Below are 25,145 nucleotides of genomic sequence, written 5' to 3'. Positions count from 1 at the left end.
TTTGCCATCTGCAGTACTAATATATACAATATACAAACTAATCAAAATGGTGGCCCACACTGTAGGCAGCCATATTAAATACCCAGAGTGCAATTTAACAAGATACAGGTACAGCAACAGTGGCATCACCATTCAAAATGGCAGCACCCAAAAAAAAAAAAAAAAGCCTGCCAAGGAAGCCTATTGGAGGAAATTTTGGGGAAGACAAGATGGCAAAATGAAAAGTCAAAAACAACTAACTATAATATTGCATAGTAAAGTTAAAACGCATCATTAAACACTCCCTGACAAGCAATATATAATAATATATACATCATTGAATACCCCAGGCCATAAGCAATCAGACTAGTAAGCCAAAGATTCTCAAGACACTAACACTCCTGTATTTGGAGTGTCAAAGGCCAAAGCACATAATAATATTCAATCAGAAAACGTATCCATAATAAAAGCCAGCCATTTTCTCGTGTTAAAACTGAGAAATGAAACACTATCAATGTAGAAAATTTAAAACGTGCAGAAAAGCGCGACACCCTCGCTAACTGACATAAAAAAATATGTCCACAGACTCACCACTACATCTGTCATCTGAGACACACAAACATATAGGGGGGAATGGCCTAAAAACACTTAAAACCAGATATAATCCATGAGACTGAAATCGAGCTTCATCACAGTATGAAAGCTATCCAACTAGTCAGCCTTACGTAATACGTGACTTCCGTAAATTTGACTTTACGCAAGTTTTTACCAGCCAGTGCAAACTTAAATTGTGGAAACATATTTTGCATCCTGCAGGAATAATTGTAACACTTTTTTTTGGTAATTCGTTCCAAGGCTTCGGAAGTTGAAATACTCGCTATATAACTAAGCTATTTATCTCTCCAAAAGGTTATTTTTATAATGGAGTGCTACCCTTTCATCAATACCATATTTTCCATTATAAGAATCAATTTTGAACGGCTTTGTTGATATTTTTCTAAAGAAAATTTCTGGAGGTCATGACCGTAAAACAATAAAAACAATTTGCACTTTCCGGTTTATTGGGCTTTTCTGTTAATGCAATTTATTATAAATGGGTAGTAAAGTCGATCTTACTGCATTTGCAATAATACCATAACTGAATTGTTTGAGTTTTTAGGTTATTATGATGAAATGTGTTCCACTGCACTGAAATCTTCAATCATATAAAAAACATAAAATACATTTTCAGAATCTTCTTTTCATTCCTATTTCCTTATTACAATGATGAAGGGAAAGCAACCAACAGAAAGTGCAAGTGGTGGCAATGCCAGGAAATGAAACAAAATTGATTTAGAAATGAAGATGAAAATGGTTAAGAAGCAGGACAAAGTTTGTCATCTATTGCACAGGAATTAGGTCTCGCTGCTTCAACAGCTAACGCTATTTTAAAGAACAGTGCACGTGTAAAAGAACATATTAAAGGATCAAGGCATGTTGATCATTGTGATCAACAGTGATCACAAAACAGCATTCAGATGCTATATCGAAGATGGAAAAGCTATTAATAATATGGATGGAAAATCAGATTCAGAAGCGAGTGCCCCTGAGTCTAATGGCCATTCAAGCAAAAGCAACAAGTATTTATGAAGATATTAAGGATAAGTATGATGAACCCCAAGCCAAGTTCGTGGCAAGCAACAGGTGGTTTAATAGGTTCAAGCATCGCACTGGTTTCCACAACGTTAAAGTATGCAGTGAAGTCGCCAGTGCCAATTCTGCAGCAGCAGAGAAATTTTGTGATGTGTTGGAAAAAGACCCTTCTAAATTTCCACAGGCCTCAATCTCTGCAGCAGCATTCTTATCAGCTAGAGATGTTGGTTCTGGCAACTGTGCTCGAAAGTTAAAATTTGCTGATGTTATGCCTGTCTCCTCCCTTTTTTTGTAATTTTATAATTTTGAAATTTTTGGCTTCAACGAGCAAAGCATGCCTACTAGCCGACCTTAAGGCTTTGATTCCCGATCCGGTCTACACCAATGTTATCAATACTTTATGTTACCAGGCTGTCAGAGAATCAGATCGTTATTGTGCCCGACAGAAACGTAAGTTCAATACTTTATTTAATGAATCCCAACAATTTCGTCGCCAGCATAATACCCCTCTCACAAATTGTACGGACTTTGTACTGAACCTAAGCAGCAAGCAGTTATTTGCAGAACAAATAAACTTATTAACCCTTGGCATGACATTTGCCGTTCTTCCAAAGCACCCACCAATCACCGACATCACCTTGGGTGCGGAAGCGAGCTTATCACGCCTCCCGGAAGATACAGCCAACGCTATCCGGTTGAAGACTGCAGCAGTTCTACACCATGCTCGCCCCGTCTCTTCAAACCTCAACCGTATGCAGATTTCTACCCTCAAGGCACTGAAACAGGATTCGTCCATCGTCATCCTACCGGCGGACAAAGGCCGTCGCACGGTTGTAATGAACCACGCTGATTACATGGCGAAAGCCTTACTGCTTTTACGAGACACTTCCATCTACAAACCCCTAGCTGTTAACCCCAACAGAGCTTTGGAACGATGGGAGTCAGAGGTGAATATCCTCATCAACAGCTGGCTGAAACAAGAAAAAATCACAGTCAACCCGTAATCACCTCCGTGCCTCCGGGTGTCAGATCCCATGGTTTTACGGCCTGCCGACGGTGCACAAAGAAGACACACCACTGAGACCAATTGTATCCTGCTGTGGATCACCAACTTACGAGCTGTCCAAGTTTGTCTCGAGACTTCTTTCTCCTCTAGTTGACAAGACCACCTACACCGTCTCCAACAGTGTTGAGTTCATAGAAAGGATCCACTCTATATCCATCTCACAGGATCAAGTCATGGCTTCGTTCGATGTAATATCATTATTTACCTCCATCCCAGTGGAACTTGCCATCTCTTGTGCAAAACAACTCTTGGACAACGATGAAACCCTTAGCGACAGAACTAGGCTGATGCCTGATGACATTTCCGCCGCCCTCAGACTGTGCTTAAGAGGGGGTGCAATCATGTTTAACGACTCAATCTACCAGCAGATACATGGCACAGCCATGGGTTCCCCTGTCAGCTCTGTCACAGCAAACATCGTGATGGAGGAGTTAGAGGGACGTGCGTTTACACACGCGCCAGATCACATCGCCTTTTGGTGTCGCTATGTAGACTATGTGTTCGTTGTCATCCCTAGAGACTCAGGTCAACGGCTCCTAACCCACCTCAACTCACTATCGCCCTTCATAAAGTTTACGATTGAGCTGGAGTCGAACAACTCCATACCATACCTAGATACACTTGTCCGGTGCGAAGACACATGCCTGAAGACGACAGTTTATCGCAAACCTATGTGTGCTGGCCAATTTACCAACTTCCGGTCAGCACACACGCGGGGCCACCTCCTCTCCACTGCCCAAACCTTGCTAACTCACGCCTGGACACACTCCAGCTCCGCAGATGAGAGACGCAAAGAGATCACCAGAGTCAAAGTAGACCTTACGAAGTGTGGCTATCCCATCGACGTCCTTGACAAGTGTGATCTACAGGCACGCGACAACGCGACGACCAACAGCAACGCGAACAGTGACGAGTCATCCACGAGGGCATTTATCCCATACTACCCCAACCTGTCACAACAGATCGGTAGAATCTTAACATCATATGGGATAAAATGCGTCCAACTCCCAGGCAAGAAACTGCGTTCTCTTATCTCCAACGTAAAAACACCCGTCCCCACTCTTCTACAGAGCGGTTTGGTCTATCGCATCTCTTGCCGTGACTGCACCAGCTGCTACTTTGGAGAGACTGGACGTCGACTCGAGAAACGTCTCTCAGAACATAAAAGGGCGATCCGTTTGGCAGATGTAGAACATTCAGCTATCGCCGAGCATGTCTGGACAACCCGCCACGACATCGACCCACACCGCGATGTCGTGGTTGTGGACAGGTCCCACCATTACCTAAAGCGCACCTGGTTGGAATCGTTAAATATAAAATGCTCGGATGCCTCTTTGAACAGGAACAGTGGTTGCCAAGTTAACCCCATCACAGAGGCAGTAATTCTATCCATAGACAAACGCTGGCCACGACACCACCATGTGTCACAGCCACAAACAATTAACCACGCGCCTCACGCACCATCCTGGCAGTGCACATCTCTATTCCAACTGCCATTCATGTATTCAATCTGAAGAAGGCTGCCTCCCAGCTGAAAGCTTATTAATTTAAACTCCAGTTTTGCTCTGAGAAACAAAATAATTTTTCGTAATTTTACCTATGCAAGAGATGAAAAAAATTGAATACATAATTCTATTTACATTCGTCGAACATGTCTTTTTTGCTTAAATCAAATTCAGTGCGCATAGTTGCAAGTGCTACATAAGCCTTTAGGGAAATTGACTTGCATAAAACTATCTACATACAGTTCTGCAGAATGCAACCCTTACTGAAGTCGGGGAGTGCCTGCAGTTCTAAAATGGTGTGGTAGTGGTATCCATAATTTGAATGAGTGCCTTGTTCAAACCTGGGGGAAATGCATAAGCTGGAATGTTTATTCCAAGTTTCCCTAGGTAAATCTGGTTTAAATCAGAAGTGTTGCTTATAATCTGAATGGTTTCCATTTGTTTAAAGACAACAGCCATTCGCATTCATCTGATTTCTGAAGTTATGTCTGAAGAGTTACTACACATGGAAATAAAAATTTTACCTGAATTTTATCTGCAGTATCTTTAAAATCATAGCATTTTCCTGCTCCAGTGTGTGCCAAAAAATCTTCTATTAATCGCAAACCAATATTATATCCCCTAACAGAAAAAATATGTATAATTCAATATAGTTAGAATATTTTGAAATGTTAAAATGTTTACATTTTAATACAAATCATAAATCCAAAATTTACATAGATTCCTTAATACAAGAGTTTCATTAATGGATCAGTAAAACCAATTATAGCAAAAATTGCTATTTAAAAAAATAAAAAAGAAAAAGCAAGAATCCTGAAAGTGTATTTCCCTAAATTATAAAAAGGAGAAATCATCATATAATGTTACTAAAAATATGTTTTTAAAAACAAAAAGCTGGGCTTGCATATTTTTTGGAAATTCTTAGATAAAAACCAGATTTGTATTTCAAACCATAATACACCAGATTAAAATGATGCAATACAGATTGACTAAAAAAATTAAAATTACACAAGGAATAAATGATTACATATTAAAGTTCTCATTAAACTGAGTAATCTTTATTGAATATTTTCTAACCTCAATGCTACTTCCATGTTACAGCATTCTGAATACTGATAACTTTGTAACATTCTTCCCTGATGCAAATAATTATCACCAGGACTTGATAAATACTGTTGAAGACAAAGAACTACTGCCAAAAGTTTCCAACTTGTAGTGTTGAGGAGAAAGCATACTAAAAAAAAAAACTACACACAGTAAGCTCAAGTCACATGAGGTAAAAATACCAGTTTACCTTGCATTTTAACTATTAAATTCGTACAATGCCACCTTTCCAAACAGCCATCATCACCCTACCTCACATTATAATAGGATGGTCTGTTGACCATTCCTATTAAGTTAAACTCTGAAAATTAAAAACTTGAATTCTGTATACAATTAACTTTTATCTATATGTTAAATTAATTTTAAATGATATACTAACTATTAGCAACTAACAAAACAACACAAATTGAAATGAACATCCAACTTCACAAGATAAACAGTATGTTTCCACAAATGAAAATCTTTTTTTCACCAGTTCAATTAAAAAGAATGGTGTGCTGTACTAATGCTGAATAAGAAACCAATTACAAGACACTCTTCAGGTAAATTTAATTTTCATGCTATCCTAACGAAGTTGGATGTGATTGGTTGAGCTTTTTCTTCACCATATTTACCTCGGCCAATAACATTCCATCTATAAAACAATTCCGTTGATGGACAGGTGCTTGCACTGAAAGTTAGGTGTACTATACAAAAGTCATGCCAATCCTCTCAAGATACAGACGCATTTGAAAAAAAAAAAAAAAACTGGCAATTCAACCTCACAGCCACTAGACTGATCTGTAAAATACTAGTAACCAAATAGATTTCATATTTGACAGCCATATTTGTTGAGAGCCCTGACTATCTTGTTGATCCCTCCTCCCACACCAGAAAATTCTCATACAATCTGGCAGTCTCATCAATACCTAAATGTAAAAAACAACTAAGAAATTAGCTGGCTTTTGGGCAAGGGCTACACTCAGATGAATGTAAACAAAAATGTATTACTTTTTAAATATTTTGAGGATTTTTAAATTTTTTAAATAAACAAAAAATTTAAAAAAAAAATTTTAAAAAAAATTTTAAATTTTTTTTTTTGCATTTTAAAAAAAATGCAAATGATTATTTGCATCAGCACATTAGAGAAAATATATGAGGTAAGAATATTTTAGAACTGACCATTACTCATGAACCAGATGACATCACAGAGCTCACAGCACTTCCTGCAAAAAAAAAAAAACAACCAGCAGGAAGTGTTCATGCAGTCCTTAGTTGGAAGGTGAAGAAAATCTGCAGCTGTTACACATATGGGGGTTTAAATTTCAGGAACAGGGAATATGACAGTTTAAGATGCTACATGAGCAACGGGGCAAACATTAAAGGTGAAGTTACAACTATGGAATATCTTTAAAGAATAACCACAGAAGCCACAAGTGCATATATAACTTCAAGAAAATATATTAAAAAAAAAAAGTTCTTGTTTATACTCCTGCACAACCACCAGGTCAGTGGAGTTTACAAAAAAAAAAAAAAAAACCAATCAATACAAATGTTAATCATCTTTAGCAGTCACGGGCTTGAACCCCGGTCCATTCAAAGAGTGTGTTACTGCACTCAAGCTCCCCAACCACTTGGCTATGTCAGGCCTAGTACAAGAAGGATACTGAGATGGATGGATGAATACAGAGCCCAGCCTGTCTAATAAAATAAAGTGATGAAAAGTACTGAAGCCTACAACAGCTACAAGTTAATCTGTAATAGTACCACATAGAAGGTAAGGTCGGCAAAGGTCAAGTGTGAGTAATCACTAAGCCAGCAAAGAACGATGACAAAGAGGTTTTCATGTACATGAATAAGAAGAAGAAAAATCACATCGGACCCTTGCATAATGGGTGTAGTAAAGTCTTATAACCCAAATGGCATATAAAATGTACTTCACACTGATCTTTACACAAAAGACCCTTCATAGTGAGGAGAGAACATGAGAGAGACTGAGCACTACATAATTAGCAATACTGAAATTACAGATAAATGATTGTCGAAAAAAAATTTCAAACCTAAAAGCAAGTACAGCTTCTGGAGTTGATGGCACATACATAAGTAATTTTGACATAGCTGATAAGAGAGTTGATTGAACCATTAAGATTAATTTTGAGGGCATCATAATTTGGGAGAGATTCTTCTGTTCTGGAGAATTTATGTATTTTGATTTTCAATCAAATACATAAAGAGAGTTCCAAAAGTGAAGCAGGACCAGGCAAGAATTTAGAGAGAAATGATATCAAAGGGCTACAAATGATTTTATTAAGGAAAAATATTATCATCATCATTAGCCATATGGTGCAAGGAAGCCCGAGGCTTATTCTGCACCAGCCAAAAAAAAAATATTTCTGAATTACTCTGTATGAGAGAGAGAGAGAGAGAGAGAGAGAAGTAGAAGGGAATCATCAAGAAAGAGAAGATGATATCCAAGTTCAGGACCCTGGGTGTGCCAAGCCCATACTCACCAGATGTGAGCCCTGAGGTCAAATATTAAATATTTCATACCTTGAACTTCAATTTAATTTTGTATTTTTTTTTTTATTTGTGATCTTTTAAAATGTGATTTTAGATATAATGCCTTCCATGTAAATGATTTGTAAATAAAAAAAATATATTAAACATATATTTAATTTTTTTTTTTCCAGGGTGCACGCTAGTCCTTTTAAGTAAAATAAGGGTGCTTGACCAAAAAAGTTTGGAGACCACTGCTCTATACAATATCTATATAGATATTTCCCATAATAATGATTCTAGAAATATAGCTACATCATTAATAACAAAAATCAAATCCTATACATTTATTTGTTCTCTTGTAGTATGGTATTATAAATTATCAAAAATCAATGTTGTTAGCATACCGTTGCAAAATTTAAACACATCAGTACCAACAATAATAAAAATGTTACATGAATTAAGTGAATATTTTAAAGAATCTAGAACAGATGACGGTTTTCAAAATATGTTAGATGAAGCAAAAGCTATTGCTAACAAAATAGACTGTAAAAGTTGTAGATTTACAGAAGTCTCAATTATACAACCACGAAAAAAGAAAAGAATGTTTCTTTATGAAAGTAATTATTAAACTATAAATTTGCCTGGATACAAAATAAATTATTATGTCATATTAGATATAACAATATTACAAATAGTAGAGATTCGAACAACTGAAGGTTCATAATAATAGTTTAAATTTTTTTTTTTTTTTTATTGGACCTTTATTCGTTACCATCTCTAAATAAAGAAACCAGAATTAAACATTGTATGGACTTAAACTAATTTGTCGGATCCTTCTTTAAAACAAATTAAACATCAATGTTATTTGTGACCTGTGTGAAGAAATAGAAAATTGTTAATTTTTATACAGCCAAACATGGAAGAATATGATGTATATTTTTTTCAAACTATCTTCTTGCTATGTTTCCCAATGTTTCTACTGCAATACAAATATTTCTTGTCCTTCCCCTCACCAAAGCACATGGAGAGCATGCTTTTTTTCAAATTAAAAATGTTGATCTTAAAGAACTATTTAAGATCAACAATGATGCAAGAAAGGTTAACAAATCTGAGTCTTATTAGTAAGTATTGAAAACGACTGTTTCCAGTTTCAGGATTTCTAAAATTGTCAACATTTTGTCAATAAGAAAATCAAGAAGAATAAACATTAATTTAATTATTTACTATGCTATTACTGTATTTTTCTTTGTTATTCTTACATGCCCCTGATGTCACTCAACTTAATCCTTTTGCAAGTTTGCACAGAGATACATTTTTTCACGTAAGGGCATGTTCGGCATGTTCCAATTAAAAAGCACTGGAGTTTATTTAGCCTTAATTTTAGATCTACGCCATTTATTTATTGTCCAAATATTTTTTTTTGTCATATAACAGCTAAAGTTTTTTAATCTGATAATAAAATTGAACTAAGTCAGTCACTCAAAACCTAGTCACTCTCAAACTAGCAAACCTTTTGTGAATTTGTTGGATGACTGTTTTCTACAGCACCATCTTAGAGAGGCAACAAAATAAAATAACTCTTGGTCAGCAGCAATTCAAAATGCATTAAGAATCTGCATGTAAGAGACCAATTGTGAGTCCATGATCACAGTGTACTGATGGACAATTTATTAATAAAAAACTAACAGCAACAGTAAAAGGAAGAGTTTTGCTTTCATAAGGTTAATTACAGTGGTCATGGGCAGTTTTTAAAACTCTATGCAGTGGGACCAACTGATGATGTTACCAACAGCAAATTCTAAATGGGAAGCATTCGGGGAAGTAATCATAGAAGTTACTAAGCTTTTCATGCCAACTAAGAAATACTGTTCGAGGGTTGGACCTAAATGATGTTAAAAGAACTGATTAGACTTGTGACAAAGAATAAAACATGCATTGAGGCATATAAATTATCAGGATACAGAGGCCTAGGGCAGATATAAACTAGTCTGTAATGAAGTCACAAAGGAGGTCAGGCAAGCTAAGAGGAATCAAGAACATAGGATGCTAATATAGCATCATTTTATTAATTCTGGACTTCGATAGTTGGAGCCCCGATATATAAATTTTTAGAGGTCCTAAATATAAGGTTGTGGGACCCTATAGCATCTATGCCACTGCACCCTGGTAAATCTGTTTTTACCTAATTCTCCTCATGCATTTGTCAGGAAAACACATCACAGTTCGGCATATTTTCACTAAAAATGACTTAAAAAAAAAAGCTGAGAAACTCACTCACAAAAGACTTGACCTCTACCCACCACTTACAGGTCAGTCAAAAACCATGTAATTAACTTTTCTGAAAATCCCTCTATAACAGTTCTGACCCCTACCCCTATTAATGCATAACAAAACAACACTTTGTTATATTAATTTATAAGGAAACATATCACATAATAAACCTATTTGCTCTTGGATCCATCACTACTTCTGCTTTGTTAAATCTTCTACAGAACAGTTTTGGTGTTGTTGAAAGAAGAAAAGCATGCATTCCTTCTTACAAACAGGAAACTAAATTTTTCAATGCAAGGCTAAAAAATGTAAGATATACTAGCACTGGCCTGCCTCAATGCATAATGTTCCCTATTGTTTTCAGTAATTTTGTTTCTGCTCTCTTTTTTTTTTTTTTTTCCCATTTGCATATGAGTGATGCACCTATTGTCTTCTAACCATTGAAATCCCAATGAATACATTTTCTTGAAATTTTACATTTGGCTCTTTTAGAAAGATTTGATTATCATCCCAAATTTCATTGAAATCAGACAAACAGAAATTATTTATTATTATATATTTTTTAATACATATTACACACACATGCCATTCACATACTGCATTTGTAGTGGAAGCACTGAAGATATGTTTGTTGCTGTGCACTAATCAATTATTGGGCAAAATGGCAGAAAAAAATGTCCTAAATTTAAGCTTATGAAAATTATTACTTTTTGAAGAACTTGTTTTTTCATTATCAGTTTGCTAAATATATAAATCATTAATTAGTACACTGGTAACAACAACAAAAAAAAGCAATTCAATTTTTATTAAAAATCTAGAAGGAAACAAGTATTTCTTTTAGCAAGGAGTAAGATCAGCTGGATAATTGAAGAAACATGCGGGTAATTTTCTTCTTTTTTTTTATATTTTACTTATTATTATTATTTTTATTGTTTATTTGTATTTATTAGGTTTACTTCTTTACAAAAATTTTAAAATAAATTAAGAAATAAAATCAAACATCTGAAATGTAATGCACAGCTTAGATTACCTAACTTGTTTCATATGTCAAAGGTATGTGAGAACGAGAGTAGCCTTGTGCAGGCAAAGTTTTTTCTGTTTTATTAGTTTAAATTAGCACAGTAACTTATTTTCTAGAGTAGCTTTATATTCCTAGTTATGATACTTAGTTTAAAGTTTAAATTAGATAGAGATTTTGTAGGTATTACTTAGTAAGGGTATCAAATCCACGTGTTAAAAGTTGCAGCTCTGCTGAACGAGAAGTTTTTTAGCCATATTTAGCCGCTTTATTGACCAATTGTTATATCAAATTATTTTCTATAAGTAGCTTATAAACCTAGTCAGGATCCTTAGTTTATTCTGAATTGAGACAGCGAGATTTGGAAGTTAATTAATACTTAAGTGTCTGTAGATTTACCGTTCGTAACTTGCCGCCATTGTTATACGATACAACATTATATCCCGAACTAGACAGCGTAAGCTTAGTATAGTATATAATATAATATAATATTGTCAATCAATCAATCAGTAAAATCTATTAATCTTGTTAAACTTCATTGTCAATTAAATTGTACTTTTTAACTAAATACATATAACGACTTAGATTCCAAAAGTACCATAATTAATTAATACATAACTTCATATGGAAGTTATATAAACGGAACTTCTAGATAATACTCGATACTGAAAAATATATATAGCATTATAACTGTGTTGGAATACAAATTTAGGGTTATAATTTGTACTGAAATTCATATTTCATTGAAATTAAATCGAAATCATGACTCGGACCAGAGCAGCAAAGCAAAAGGCTCAAGCTAATAGGAGTGCTGTGGCTCAGGGGAGAACCGAGGGTGGCAGTTGCCCTCTGAATCAGCCTTTTAAAATGCACTGCTTGCATGATGTTTGTGGAGCAATCGGGTACGGGACATGATATTGCCATGGGGGATGTCTTTGTGTGTAAGCAATGTAAGGAAATCAGGCATCAACTCAGCGTTGTTATGGGCCTATATGAGAGCTTGAAAGACAGGGTGGATGCCCTCGAAGGATCTAAATTGAGGGGCCATCAAGCTCTCAGCTGCCCACATCAATGCCAGAGCTTGCACTTGGTCATCACGCAACACAGCGGCAACCCCCAAAGCAGACTGCACTGGTCCCACAGGAACTAGTAGTTGTTGGAGACTACTGTCAGGGAAAAGGGGAACATGCTTTGTAAAGGAGTCTTTATAAGGACTTTGTAAAGTCCTTATAAAGGAGTCTTATAATGGGGGATTTTAATTTCCCAGATACTGACTGGAATTTGTGGGTTGGTCACTCACACTCACACACACACACACACACACAAGCAAAGCTTTTGTGGATTTATTGGATGATTGTTTTCTACATCAGCATGTTCGGGAGGCAACTAGAGGGAGTAATACTCTTGATCTGATTATCAGTAGCAATTCTTCATGCATTAAGAATCTGCAGATAAAGGAACCACTAGGTGGCAGTGATCAGTGTGCTGAAGTGGGATTTACTCAAAGAGGTAACTACCATCAGTGGTAAAGGGAAAGGTTTTTGCTTTCGTAAAGGCAACTACGATGGTCTGAGACAGTATTTAAATTCCATACAGTGGGACCAACTGATGATGTTACCAACAGCAAATTCAAAATGGGAAGCATTAAAAGAACTTATCTTGGAAGCTACTAGGCTTTACATACCAACTAAGAAATATTGTTCAAGGTTTAGGCCTAATTCAATGTCAGATGAATTAATAAGACATATGGCAGAGAAGAAAAATGCATGGGATACATATAAATTAATGGGTGAAATGGAAGCCTATGACAGATATAAGCTGGTCTGTAACCAAGTCACAAAGGAGATTAGGCAGGCAAAGGCAGATTTTGGCAAAGGATGCAAAGTTTACCTATGTAAACTCTAGAAGGAAAGGGATTGTTGTTGTATGTTTTACGGCGCAACAGCAGCTATAGGCCATTAAGCGCCAAACAATGGTAGGAAGGAAAGGGATGAATCAGATTGGTCCACTGTATGTTGATGGTTCAACAGTTCAGGATCCTGCTCAGGTGGCTAACAAACTAAATGAGTATTTTGCATCTACATTCACATGAGGAGTTATTCAGGAAGGGGAATACCATATGTGAAGTAAACTCTGGCAGTGAGCTAGATGATTTTGTAATAACTGAGAGGAATGTGGAGGAGAAATTGTTGAAGATAAATATAAGAAGGCACCTATGGTGGATGGGATCTATCCAGTTATATTAAAGGAGGCAGCAAAGGAAGTAAGCAAACCCTTAGCCATAATTATGGGAGTTTCTTTGGACTCAGGGGAGGTTCCCATAGACTGGAGATGTGCAAATGTGACCCCAATTCATAAAGGAGGATCAAAGGCTGACACAAGCAATTATAGACCTGTGAGTTCAACTTCTGTTCCAGGAAAATTAATGGAGACACTGGTTAAAGAAGCACTGCAGGATCATCTAGACAAGGCTTCAGTTATAGCTCAGACACAGCATGGTTTTGTTAAGGGAAAGTCTTGCCTGACCAATTTGCTTGGATACCATGATGCAGTCACAAAAGAACTGGATGCAGGGAAAAACTTTGATATTATATATTTGGATCTTAGAAAGGCTTCTGATACTCTTGCACATGGAAGACTGCTGCACAAATTGGAGCAGTGTGGCATTGGAGGCAAATTGCTGCTATGGATAAAGGGATGGTTGAGGGAGAGAAGACAGAGTGGTAATCAATGGACACTGCTCATCGCGGACTAATGTTATTAGTGGAGTCCCTCAGGGTTCAGTGTTGGGTCCATTATTGTTTCTGTATTTATAAATTATATTGATGATGGTATATCAAGCTTAATGTCCAAGTTTGCAGACGATACAAAGGTTGACAGGGCTGTTAAGAACACTACTGACGCTATGCTGCTGCAACAAGATCTGGAAAGGTTGAGCAGATGGGCTGAGATTTAGCAAATGAAATTTAACACTGACAAATGTAAAGTACTACATATGGGAAACAGTAACCACAGAGAAATGTATCAACTCTATGGTACTACACTGACAGTGGTAGAGAATGAAAAGGACCTGGGGTAATTGTGCAGACAGATACGAAGTCTGAGCAGTGCAGATGGGCTGCAAGAGTAGCTCATGGTGTCTTGTCAATGATATACAGGAATTTTTCTAGCAGGGATAAGGAGGTGATTATTCTCTTGTATAAGGCAATGGTCAGGCCACACCTAGAGTACTGTATACAGGTCTGGAGGCCTCATTTCAAGAAGGATGAGGAGCTGCTGGAACGAGTACAGAGAAGGGCAACAAGATTAGTGAATGGAACAAAGGGTTGCTCTTACGAATGAAGGCTTAAGTTTTGCAAATTACAGTGTCTGGAAACTAGGCACCGGCAAGGTGATCTGATAGAGGTGTATAAATCCTTGAATGGTTTGAGCATGCTCAATGCTGATGGGATTCTTCCTCTTGCTCAGAATAATCACCTAAGAGGGCATAAATTCAGATTGACGAAAGACAGATGTAGGATAGATGTGCAGAAATTTGCCTTTAGCCAGTGGGTAGTTGGTTGGTGGAACAGACTTCCATCCCTTGTTGTGGAAGTTGATAGCCTAAATAAATTTAGGGCTCAGCTGGACAGGTATTTCGAACAAACACAGGGGTGAAATGGAAGTAGTTTTTTTTTTTTTTTTGTTTGGCTGATGCTGCATAAGCTTGCTTTCTTGCATCATATGCCTCTACTAATGCTATGTATGTTATTTTCTGATACTACAGCTAGAGGACAAATTCGAATCTTTCTTCCAGTGAGGTTTTTTTTTTGGTAGTTGTTGGCGCATCGGCTTCTGTGGCCATAATGCACCTCCTAAGGTTTTTGCAGTACTTTGATCCAAGCCCGAGGCGGGATTCAAACCCACGACCTTTGGGTTGCCAGGCAGGCACTTTACCCACCCGGCTAGCCCAGTCGGCCCCGTGAGTTTACTGGAATAAGTTACCTCCACGAGTGATTTAGGCTGACAGCTTTAAAAAATTCAAAAGGTAAAACTCGATTAATACCTATGTAAGGAATGAAATACGTAATAAGGATTTTTGAGCAATGCTACAGCTTGATTTCACCATACAGCAAATACTAATACATACAATTTTACCAAAACAAGCTTACTGATCTAGGTAAACTTGTGAAATATCCTTGTAGTGTAAAGCAGATTTAACACATTAGTTTTGTAAAACTTAGTGTCATTACCATAAACATTTAGTCTCACTTAAACATTGTGAGACCAAAGGCATAAAAAAGAATAAAGCAACAAAAGTATTTAATAATGTACATACATTCATTTTGGCACGAGGACAGGAACAAGGGCTCTTTTTCTTGATTTATTCTGGAAGCTATATCTAGCACAGAAATGTTTTCATGATATTTATTGAATTAGAGCACATCATTATTAAAACCAAGAAATTTCTAGAAAATTTTTCCTTCACAAAAGCTTTTTTTCTTTTTTTTTTTTTATTATGCATAAATCTGAAAGTCAGAGTGTGGATAAACTTCTATCCACAGCTATGTCCTCAGTAATAAGAAAACTGAGCTAAGATTTTGATTCCATTCTTGAAAAAGAAAATGAACAAAAATTAATGATGCTATTATTTACAATTGTAATTAATTTTTTTTTTCAATTTCAAATATATCTGTAAAGACTATTAAAATAAATCCAACTTACACTCTGTCTAATTGCTTATTTACTTCCTCATCATTTTCATAATCCTTCAAAATCTGAGATACCAGAGCACCATATGTCAGCATAAAAAGTTCTGAGCTCTTATGAAAATAAAATAAAATAAAATTATTAAATTTCGTTCAGCTTTAATATTAATTTTTACATAATTTTTAAATACACAATGCAAGGTAGCTACAGCGGCAGAACTAGGGTAAAGCAAGCACCCTGGGCCCAAGTATTTTTATTATTATTTTTCCACAATTAGGTTAAAAGTTATAATAAGAGTAATATATCTGTGGAGGTGTATTTCACACTTCAAGTGGATTTTTGCACCCACAAATCAACATGTTACCCACTATTTGTCCTATGCTCATCCCAGTTTCCACTTCCCCTCAAAGAAATTTACACTAAATATCCTAGGAAATTTTTCTTCAACTACTAGCATTTGCCCAATAATCCATCATAAAATTATGGAGAAAACACTTTTTATACCTGAACTTCAACAATTCACAAAGTTTACTCTAGCTTCAATTTCATTTTATTACATCTGACACACCCAGAGTACAAATTTTTACTGTATTCTCAACAGCTCATTCATTAAGTCAAGTGATCTGAATGCATTTTCTCACAAAATTCTCAAAGTAGCTCGCCAAAGCCTATTTAATCCACACTGTAGTAAAATACTACTCATTTGGAAATCACCCCCAAGGGCTCATATTTGGTGAGTATGGGCTTGGCACACCCAGGGTCCTGAGCTGGATATCATCTCTCTCTCTCTTTCTCTCTCTCTCTCTCTCTCTCTCTCTCTCTCTCTCTCTCTCTCTCTCTCTCTCTCTCTCTCTCTCTCTCTCTCTCTGGTGCAGCATAAGCCTCAGGCTTCCTTGCACCATATGGCTGATAATAATGATAATTAATAATAATATTAATCTTGCTCATGTTAAAAAACATGGTTTGTTAGAAGGTCATGTGAATGTCCAGTGTAATTCCTGAAGAAAATTAACAACCACTATTGCAAAACTCTTCTGGCTGACGAAGTGAACATTTTCTCAATTCACTGTAACGAAGCAAGAAGCTAACGATGCATTAGTAGTGGTGCTGTATTGTATTAGGAAGCAAGCTAAAACAGCATATAAAAAACACTGCCACACTTAATGTCTAATTCTTCCTTAAATTTAGTCATACTATCCGCTTGCACAACACCATATGGAAGCTAATTCAACAATTCGGGAAGGAGCAGCAGTGCGTAGCGCACGCTTCTTGATTTGACCGGAGTTCGAGCCCGTCACCACCAAATACGGAGGATGCGGAAAGGTGAAGGAAATGACCACCGCATATTCCTGGAGCAATATGGCCTTAGTTGCTAATGCTCCTAAAAACCAAACAACAACTTATTCAACAATTCAACAGACACCTTTCAGATTATATCAGTTTACCGACAATAAACATAAATACTGCAACTTTCATCCATAGTCCTCTCTTACAGAGTGACAGTAGCATAGTCAGAGCATGTTAAATAAGATAACTGAAGAAACACCATTGTAAACCTAAGATTCAGATTTCTGTGTTACTTTTTACAGTGTTTGCAGCCAAGAAACTTGAACTATCCTTATCGGTATTTCTCCATTTGTTCCATAAGCTTACTCCTGTTGCATGTTGCCTTTTTACACTTTCTTATTCCACTGTTTTTCCTTTTGCTTGGAAATTTGCTCATATCCAGCCAGTTGCAAAAAAGGGTGGAAAAATCCCTCCCATCCAATTATTATCCCATTGCACTTAGTTCTCTTTCTAAAGTAATGGAGAAATCCATGAACTGCCTACTCCTAAACTATCTAGAAACCTTCCATCTGATCAATGATCGCCAATATTGATCTACTAGGGATATATGATTATTAGCTATATGGTGCAAGGAAGCCTGAGGCTTATGCTGCACCACCCAAAAAAAAAAAAATTTCTGAATTACCCCGAGAGAGAAAGAGAGTCAGAAGTAGAAGGGGAATCACCAAGAGAAGAAAAGAATGATGATATCCAGCTCAGGAACCTGGGTGTGCCAAGCCCATACTCACCAGATATGATCCCCTGGGGTATACTGGCTTCATCTATGGATAAATTCAATGGAAAAGTTCAGTGACACTCAAACAGATGCTCTTGACATGTCGAAAGCTTTTGATCATGTTTTGAAATGTCTTCAACATAAACTACTATTTCATGGATTGTTGACTGTTTTCTGTAATTGGGTATCCAGTTTTCTCTCTGACCACTCACTGTAAATGGCTGTCTTCTTACTTCTCCAGTAATGTATGTGGTTCCCAAGGTTCAGTTTTTGACTCCACTCATTTTCCTCTTGTATATTAATGACCTTCTTCCATTAACTGGAAATCCTATCAATGGTTTTGGTGAAGATGGCACATTGCATTCCATCTTCCAGTTTGAGAGACCTTGCCCTGCACAAACAGGTTTGACTTCTTGAATATCCACTACCAATTTCTTACATGCCAATCTCCAGTAATTCTTCAGTGGGATAAAGATAAACTAAGTTAATTTAATCCTAAAATCAGCCCTTATATCTCACAATACAGATTCTTCAGCTCCTATGCTCGTCTCATGGGTTCGAATTCTCTCTCTCTCCCTCCCACAACCACACTTCAAACTCACAGAACCAACTTACTTCTTCCTCATTTATTCCTTCAACTTCCATTTTCTGGAACAACCTCCCTTCACACATATTTCCTGAAAATTACAATCTATAACTATTATCATCACTAAGTACTATAACCTTTTGTGTTTGGGGGTTTCATAAAAAAAAATTAATTATTCTTTTCATATTATAATTTCTAACTTATTTATTCAATAAGTTAGAAATTATAATAATATTTGTTTTTGAACCAAAACACTTCTATTGCTAATAATACACTGAAAAATGTCAGTGTACAAAAACAAAAGTGCCTGTCAAAAGAGAAAAGCAAAGAAAGACAAATCAGATACCTTGAAAAATGACAAACTGACTTTTTTTTTTTTTTTCTCCAGAAAAAAAAGTGGTAAATACCAAATCAAATATGAGTGGGTTAATTAATCATAAAAAAAAAAAACAGGTAGCAGAATCTAGTGCTCTTTTTTTTTTTTTTTTGGTAGTTGTTGGTGCATCGACTTCTGTGGCCATAATGCACCTCCCAAGGTTTTTGCAGTACTTTGATCCAAGCCCGAGGCAGGATTCAACCCGTGACCTTTGGGTTGCCAGGCAGGCATTTTTTACCCACCCGATCTAGCACGGTCGGCAGAATTTAGTGCTGCAGCATTAGTAGTGATTTTGATCTAAATGCAAATATTGCTGATTATGAAGTCACTGACTAAATCAGATCAATAAGACCAGTGGACCATGTGTATTTTTCCATAAACAGCAGAGATAATGATGTGAGATGTTTAATCATGTTAAAAGGATTCTGTTGACCTTTCCCATGTGACAAAAAAAAAAAAAAAAACTGAGTGGTAGATGTTTTTTAACCAATGATTATTCAAAAAATATCTAAAGCTGATATTCTTTCTTCATGAATTTTGCTGTACTATTTGTGCCTGTCAGATTATGCTTAATGTATATTTTGTCGGTTATGAAAGTTTTGTCAGAGGCACAACAAAATAGAAATATTGGATGAAAGAATTCAGTCATGAATTCAAGTGAACGTTTAAAACGCTTAAGTTACAAAAATGACAGGAAAATGAAACTGAATATCCAAATTAAAAATGAATTGGAAACAGAAAAAAACATTTTGAAAGAAAGTCTTAGAATGCATCACGAACATAACATTTACATGTAATTTACATTTAGAGATAATATACCCAACAGTGACGATTTTCTTTAAACTATTCAGTTACTTTCCAAATATCACCGAATTACTGGAAAAACAATATGCTCAGTGAAATAATAATATCTCTGTCAAATTCAAAATGATTGTAAACACTGAAAAAGTTGAAATAGAAATTAAAGCAACCCTATCTGTTTTACTTAAAAGAAGATACAATGCAAAATGGTTCAAAAGCTGATCAAATAAGCTTAATATTTTATTATATGAAAATTCACACTTCTACAAATGGAATTCTTTGGGATTTTGAAATTAAATAAGCATTTTTAGGATTCCATCAAATATTTGAACCATCCACCGATTGGATTATAAAAGGAAATATTGGATTTATTCAAGGGAATGGTGTGCTAATTTAGCAACATGTTGATAACCAGGATATGATGTGGAAGAACCATCTGCTAAGTATATACATTATGCTGTATATAATAAAACTTTATGGCAGAAAGTCTCAAACTATAATATTGTTTAGTCCAATTACATCATTACTACATAGTTGAATTTTAACAACAAACTGAAGTTTGTACATTAGGCTCTTATTCTAAGTATAAGAGGAAGCAACTAAGTTTCTTTCTCTTTATACTTAGAATAAGTAACACTTCTCCATTGGTCCACAATTACTTATCCTCAGCTGAGTACCACCAACACTACCCAGATAGCACAACAGGCAGGTAGGTACCAAAAGGTAAACAAGATCAACAACTCAGTTGCAACTTATTTACATAATATATATTTATTTTTATAGATGACAAAAATATGTACTTCTTATACTAATAAAATTTTAGGGCAGAAAGCCTAAAACTGTAAATTTCAAGCTGACTTTGGGTGCAATTGCATCAACTCCATATTGCTTTATCCATAGCAGTAAACTTATCTAATTCCACATTTCGTACAGCAGTCTTATTGCAACATCATCAAAAACTTTCCTAATATCCAAGTAAATGATATCTGAATCATTTTTTGTACCCAGTTTTCATTATAACTGCATCATAGTATTTGGTCAGACAAGACTGTCCTTTAATAATTTCCACACTGTGACTGCACTTCTATCTAGATGGTCCTGCATTACTCCTTATAACCAGTTGTTATTTTGGGTTTTTTTTAGGAGCATTAGCAACTACGGCCATATTGCTCCGGGGGATATGCGGTGGTCATTCCCTGACCTTTCTGCATCCTCCGTATTTGGTGGTCACGGGCTCGAACCCCCGGTCTAATCAAGAAGCGTGTGCTATGCGCTGCTGCTCCAGCCCATCTGGCTACAGAGGCACCCCTTAACCAGTGGCGCACTATGGCCATAGTTGCCGATGCACCTAAATCTCAATCAACCAACCAACCTTAACCAGACTCCATTATTATCCCTGAAAAAGAAGTTAAGCTAACCAGTCTGTAATTACTCATGTCACTCTCTTCGATCCTCCTTTGCAAATTGGGGATACATTCACACATCTACAATCCATAGGGACCACCCCTAAATCCAAAAATCCTCTCCTAATTATGGCAAAGAGTTTGCTTGCCACCCTTAATATAATTAAATAGATACCATCCAACTCAGGTGTTTTTTTATATTTATTTTCAACAACTTCTCTTCCACTTTCCTCTCAGTTACCACAAAATTATTTAGCTGCCTGTTAAATCTGTAAGTCTGATAAATTTCTGGCATATTCTTCCCTAAAGAATTCTTCGTACACGAATGAAAATGCAAAATACCCATTCACTTTGTCAGCAACCTGAGAATAGTCATCCACAGTTGATCCATTCATACTTGGGGGACCAATGCAATTCAACTGTTTGCTTCTAACATTTTTATAAGAATGTCTTGCTTTTTGTGTTTGCATTGTGTGTGTGTGCCAGAGAATTTCTATAATCTGCTTTAGCTTGCCTTTGTAAATTGATTTCTGATTAGTTTATATCTATTGTTGTCATCAGTATCACCTGATAATTTATATGCATTGATCCATTTTTCTTCATTTCCACAAATCTCATCAGGTCATTTGGCATCCATTTGGGTGGTCTACGTTTTGAATTATACCTTTGAGATCTTATAAAAAGCCTAGTAACTGCTACGATAACATCCCTGAATGCTTTCCATTTACAATGCTGTTGGTAACTTCATCAGTTGTTCCCATTGCAAAGAATTTTAAAACTGCCTTAGATCACTGTTGTCATCCTTATGAAAGCAAATGACTTTCCCTTTACTCTTGAGAGTAGTTACACTTCTAAGCATACTGTGATCGCTGCCATCCAGTGGATCTTTTATCTGCAGTTTCTTAATGCACGGAAAACTGTTACTGAAAATCACACCTTTCTCTTGTTGCTTCTCTAATATGCTGATGTAGAAAATGGCCATCCAGTAAATCCACAAAAGTCTTGTAGTGTGTGAATGACCAACCAAAAAAGTTCAGTCAATATCTGGAAAGTTAAAACCTCCATTATAAGACACAGTAGCAGTATTTGCCATATAGTGTAAGGAAGCCACTAGCTTTTGCTGCAGTGTCCAAAAAAAAAAAAAATGAGTAGATAAGAAAATACCAATAAAAATAATTTGTATCCCTCCCTCATCACATAGGTAACTATCCAATGACCCTTGAATTTATTCAGTCAGTGACTCAATGACCTGCAAAGGCAACCTGTTCCAACAATTTGCTGGCAAAAAAGAAAAACTTCCTACAATCTAATCTAAACCTCTCCTCTGTAACTTGCATTTATGACGCATAGTTCTGGAATTCTTTATAATAATGAAAATTCCATCTTCATTCATTTTACTAACCCCTCTCAGAGCCTCATAAACCTCAATCAGATCACCTCTAAGGTGCCTGGTTGCCAAGCTCTGTAGCCAATATAATTGGAATCTTTCCTTGTATGGTCACCCTTTTGCCAATCTCACCATGCAAGTTACCCATCTTTGACCCCTTTCAAGAAGCTCAATGTCTTTTTTTTGAATGACATATCCATACTTGAACACACAGTATTCGAAATGTGGTCTTACAATTGCCTTATAGATAGTGTTAGGGTCTGGTGCCACCCATTTTTTCACATATACAGTGAGATTATGACCTCCCTATCTCTAAGAGATAATGTTCGATAAATCATCGATTAGACAATTTGATTTTCTGGCTTCCTGTTTACGCTGCCTCATAAAACGTCACATCTGCCCATAATGTAACTCCTAGATTCCTTTCTTCCTTTACTATTTTTAATGCAAACCCCAACAACTTATATAATTTATTGTGGTGTTGCTATTCCCCAAGTGTAAGACCTTGCATTTTGCTGCATTAAAACATAGGTGCCACTTTTCTGACCATTTCTGAAGTCTGTCCAAGTAAACCTGAAGGAGCACTGCTTGGCACTGATCATTAACAGCTCATCAATCTTTATGCAATCTGCAAATTTTGACGTCATGCCTTCTATCCCTTTGTTGATGTTGTTTATGAAAATGAGAAACAACAGGGGTCAAAGAACCAATCCTTGGGAACCCTACTCCTGACATTACACTAATCTGAAGAATATCCATTAATCATAACCCTCTGCATTCTGCCCTGCAGTGACCCAGCAATCCATCATAGAATCTTTCCAGTGATCTCACGTTCTGGCTTATACAGTAACCTTTCATGAGGGACTGTATCAAATGCATTGCTAAAATTCAAATAAACTGGGTCGAAATTGTTCCCTACATCCAGCTTGTCACTATCTCTGTCAAAATAGTCCATTAAGTTAGTTAAACATGGTTTTCCCTTAAGAATACCATACTGTGTGTCCTTCAAAATACCATATCTATCTAAATGTCCCTAGATTGCACTCTTAATCATTGCCTCTAAGATTTTCCTACCTACCACTGAAGTCAGACCAACCAGTCTGTAGTTACCAACTTCATTCTTAGAACCACCTTTTATGTATTGGCGATACACCGGCAGTTTTCCAGTCCAAAGATGCCCGCATAATTAACCGCAATGGCTCAATATACTCCCTGGTGGACTCCCTCAAAATTACTGGATATATGTCATCAACTCCAGGACTTTACTTGTATTTATGGTTGAAAATTTTTGTAATAAAGAGTCAACTGTCATTTCCTAATTATTAATTTCATGCAGCTCAGCCTCACTTGCAGCCTCTTCTCGGCATGAAGGGCATTTTTCCAATACTAATACTTTTATAATAATTTAATATTATAATTCATTAAATCAGTTTAAAAAATAATAATTCAGTCGTAACTCTTTTTGGCCATAGGTGTCAAAAATTCATTCTAGTTACACCTCTGACGTTCATAATTGTGTTTAGTTTTACATTTTGAATTTCCTTTTCATACCAGTGGCTTACTGCGGATTTTGTGACAGCGAAAACCTTTCATAAAAACGATATTAAAACTTAATAGGTATTATAGCCAGCATGAGCTGTATGACTAACCAATGCAAAACATTATTTCGCCGGGTTTTTCTAATTGAGTTGCGGTTTTAGATTAATCTGCATTCGATTTGTCCCAGATTTCATTGCTGAAGGTATAGTCACTGTAATAATTGTAAAAGCCTACACGTTAAAAATTTAACAAACTAGCTGAACAAAAAGTAGCAAATATATGATATGAACTTACAACTTTTTTGGGATCAATATTTTTGATTCCTTGCCGAGACATAATTCTTTAAACCTGGAAAATAAAAACCGTAATTTCATTCTTCTCATAACGAATTCTAAACTTCATATTTCCAGAATAAGTACAGGTAACGTGGTCGGAAAAAAAACCAGCAAACTGCTCACAAAAGTTACGAAATGTTTTAACTCTTAATTCTTCTGCAACACAAAATTTCCTGGGGGAAAAAAATAATAGCGTATCTGATTATTCGCTTCTAATCAAAGTACGAGGTAATATTTATCACATCTCACCTAACGCCACCTTCAGTTCAATGTATCCAGAGCAATACTCTGAACGGCAGAGAAAATATCTTACTACTCTGTGCCCTGAGTCACAGAACAGAGTCTGTGAACCACACGGTACTAAGATAGTATCAGTGGATGGTATGTTACTCCTCTGTAACTCTGAATATATCAGCTACTATACGCATCGTTGTGGATATTATGCTGTATAGAGCAGCAAGCAGAGTTCAATCCGGGGGGGGGGGGGTTGACCGGGAGTAAGTTTCATCCCCGGCGAAAAATAGTAATTTTTATTTTAATATTCGTTCAAAGACCTCAGACGTTGAAATTTTCGCAACATTTTTTGTTTAGTTTTAATTGAAATTTTCGGTAAAATTCCAGAGAGCGGTACCCCTTACCAAATGGCGTCAAGAAGAAGGGGGAGGAAGGCAGTGATGTACAGTTCGTAACTCCGCCCACTCAATGCGTTCCCCTCTTCTTCTGGACAACTGCACGTGGCGGACGTCACGTGGATAATAGTATGTTGGAGCTTAAAACAACAAAATTAACGGAAATTTTTTCCAAGAAGCAAGTAACAGAAATGCAATTTATTCGGGGAAGTCACGTAACATAACAACATCTCCGAGTTAAAATGAAGAAAAATTAACACGAAAACACCAATTTTTTTTTTTAAA

General features: G+C 36.3%; 1 protein-coding gene across 3 annotated transcripts in view; it reads right to left on the bottom strand.

The window, feature by feature from the left end:
- Positions 1–24,671, bottom strand: part of Bet3 (blocked early in transport 3) — a 60,501-nt gene extending 35,830 nt beyond the window's left edge. For 2 of the 3 annotated variants that reach the window (XM_090383591.1, XM_090383583.1), the window contains exons 1-4: positions 24,481–24,671; positions 24,191–24,244; positions 15,758–15,855; positions 4,707–4,803 (exon numbers count right to left, since the gene is read on the bottom strand). In XM_090383591.1, coding sequence (XP_090239717.1) covers positions 4,707–4,803; positions 15,758–15,855; positions 24,191–24,232 — 237 coding nt within the window. In that variant the 5' untranslated portion in view covers positions 24,233–24,244; positions 24,481–24,671. Of the gene's footprint in view, positions 1–4,706; positions 4,804–5,259; positions 5,417–15,757; positions 15,856–24,190; positions 24,245–24,480 lie in introns of those variants that run through there. The other variant, XM_090383600.1, reaches the window with a different exon arrangement.
- Positions 24,672–25,145: the final 474 nt, after the last annotated feature.

Source organism: Mastigoproctus giganteus, chromosome 1 (assembly GCF_048544385.1).
Source record: "Mastigoproctus giganteus isolate SK-2022 chromosome 1, ASM4854438v1, whole genome shotgun sequence".
Classification (NCBI taxonomy): domain Eukaryota; kingdom Metazoa; phylum Arthropoda; class Arachnida; order Uropygi; family Thelyphonidae; genus Mastigoproctus; species Mastigoproctus giganteus.
Note: the sequence above shows the minus strand (reverse complement) of the source record. Positions and strands in the feature narration are given on the sequence as shown.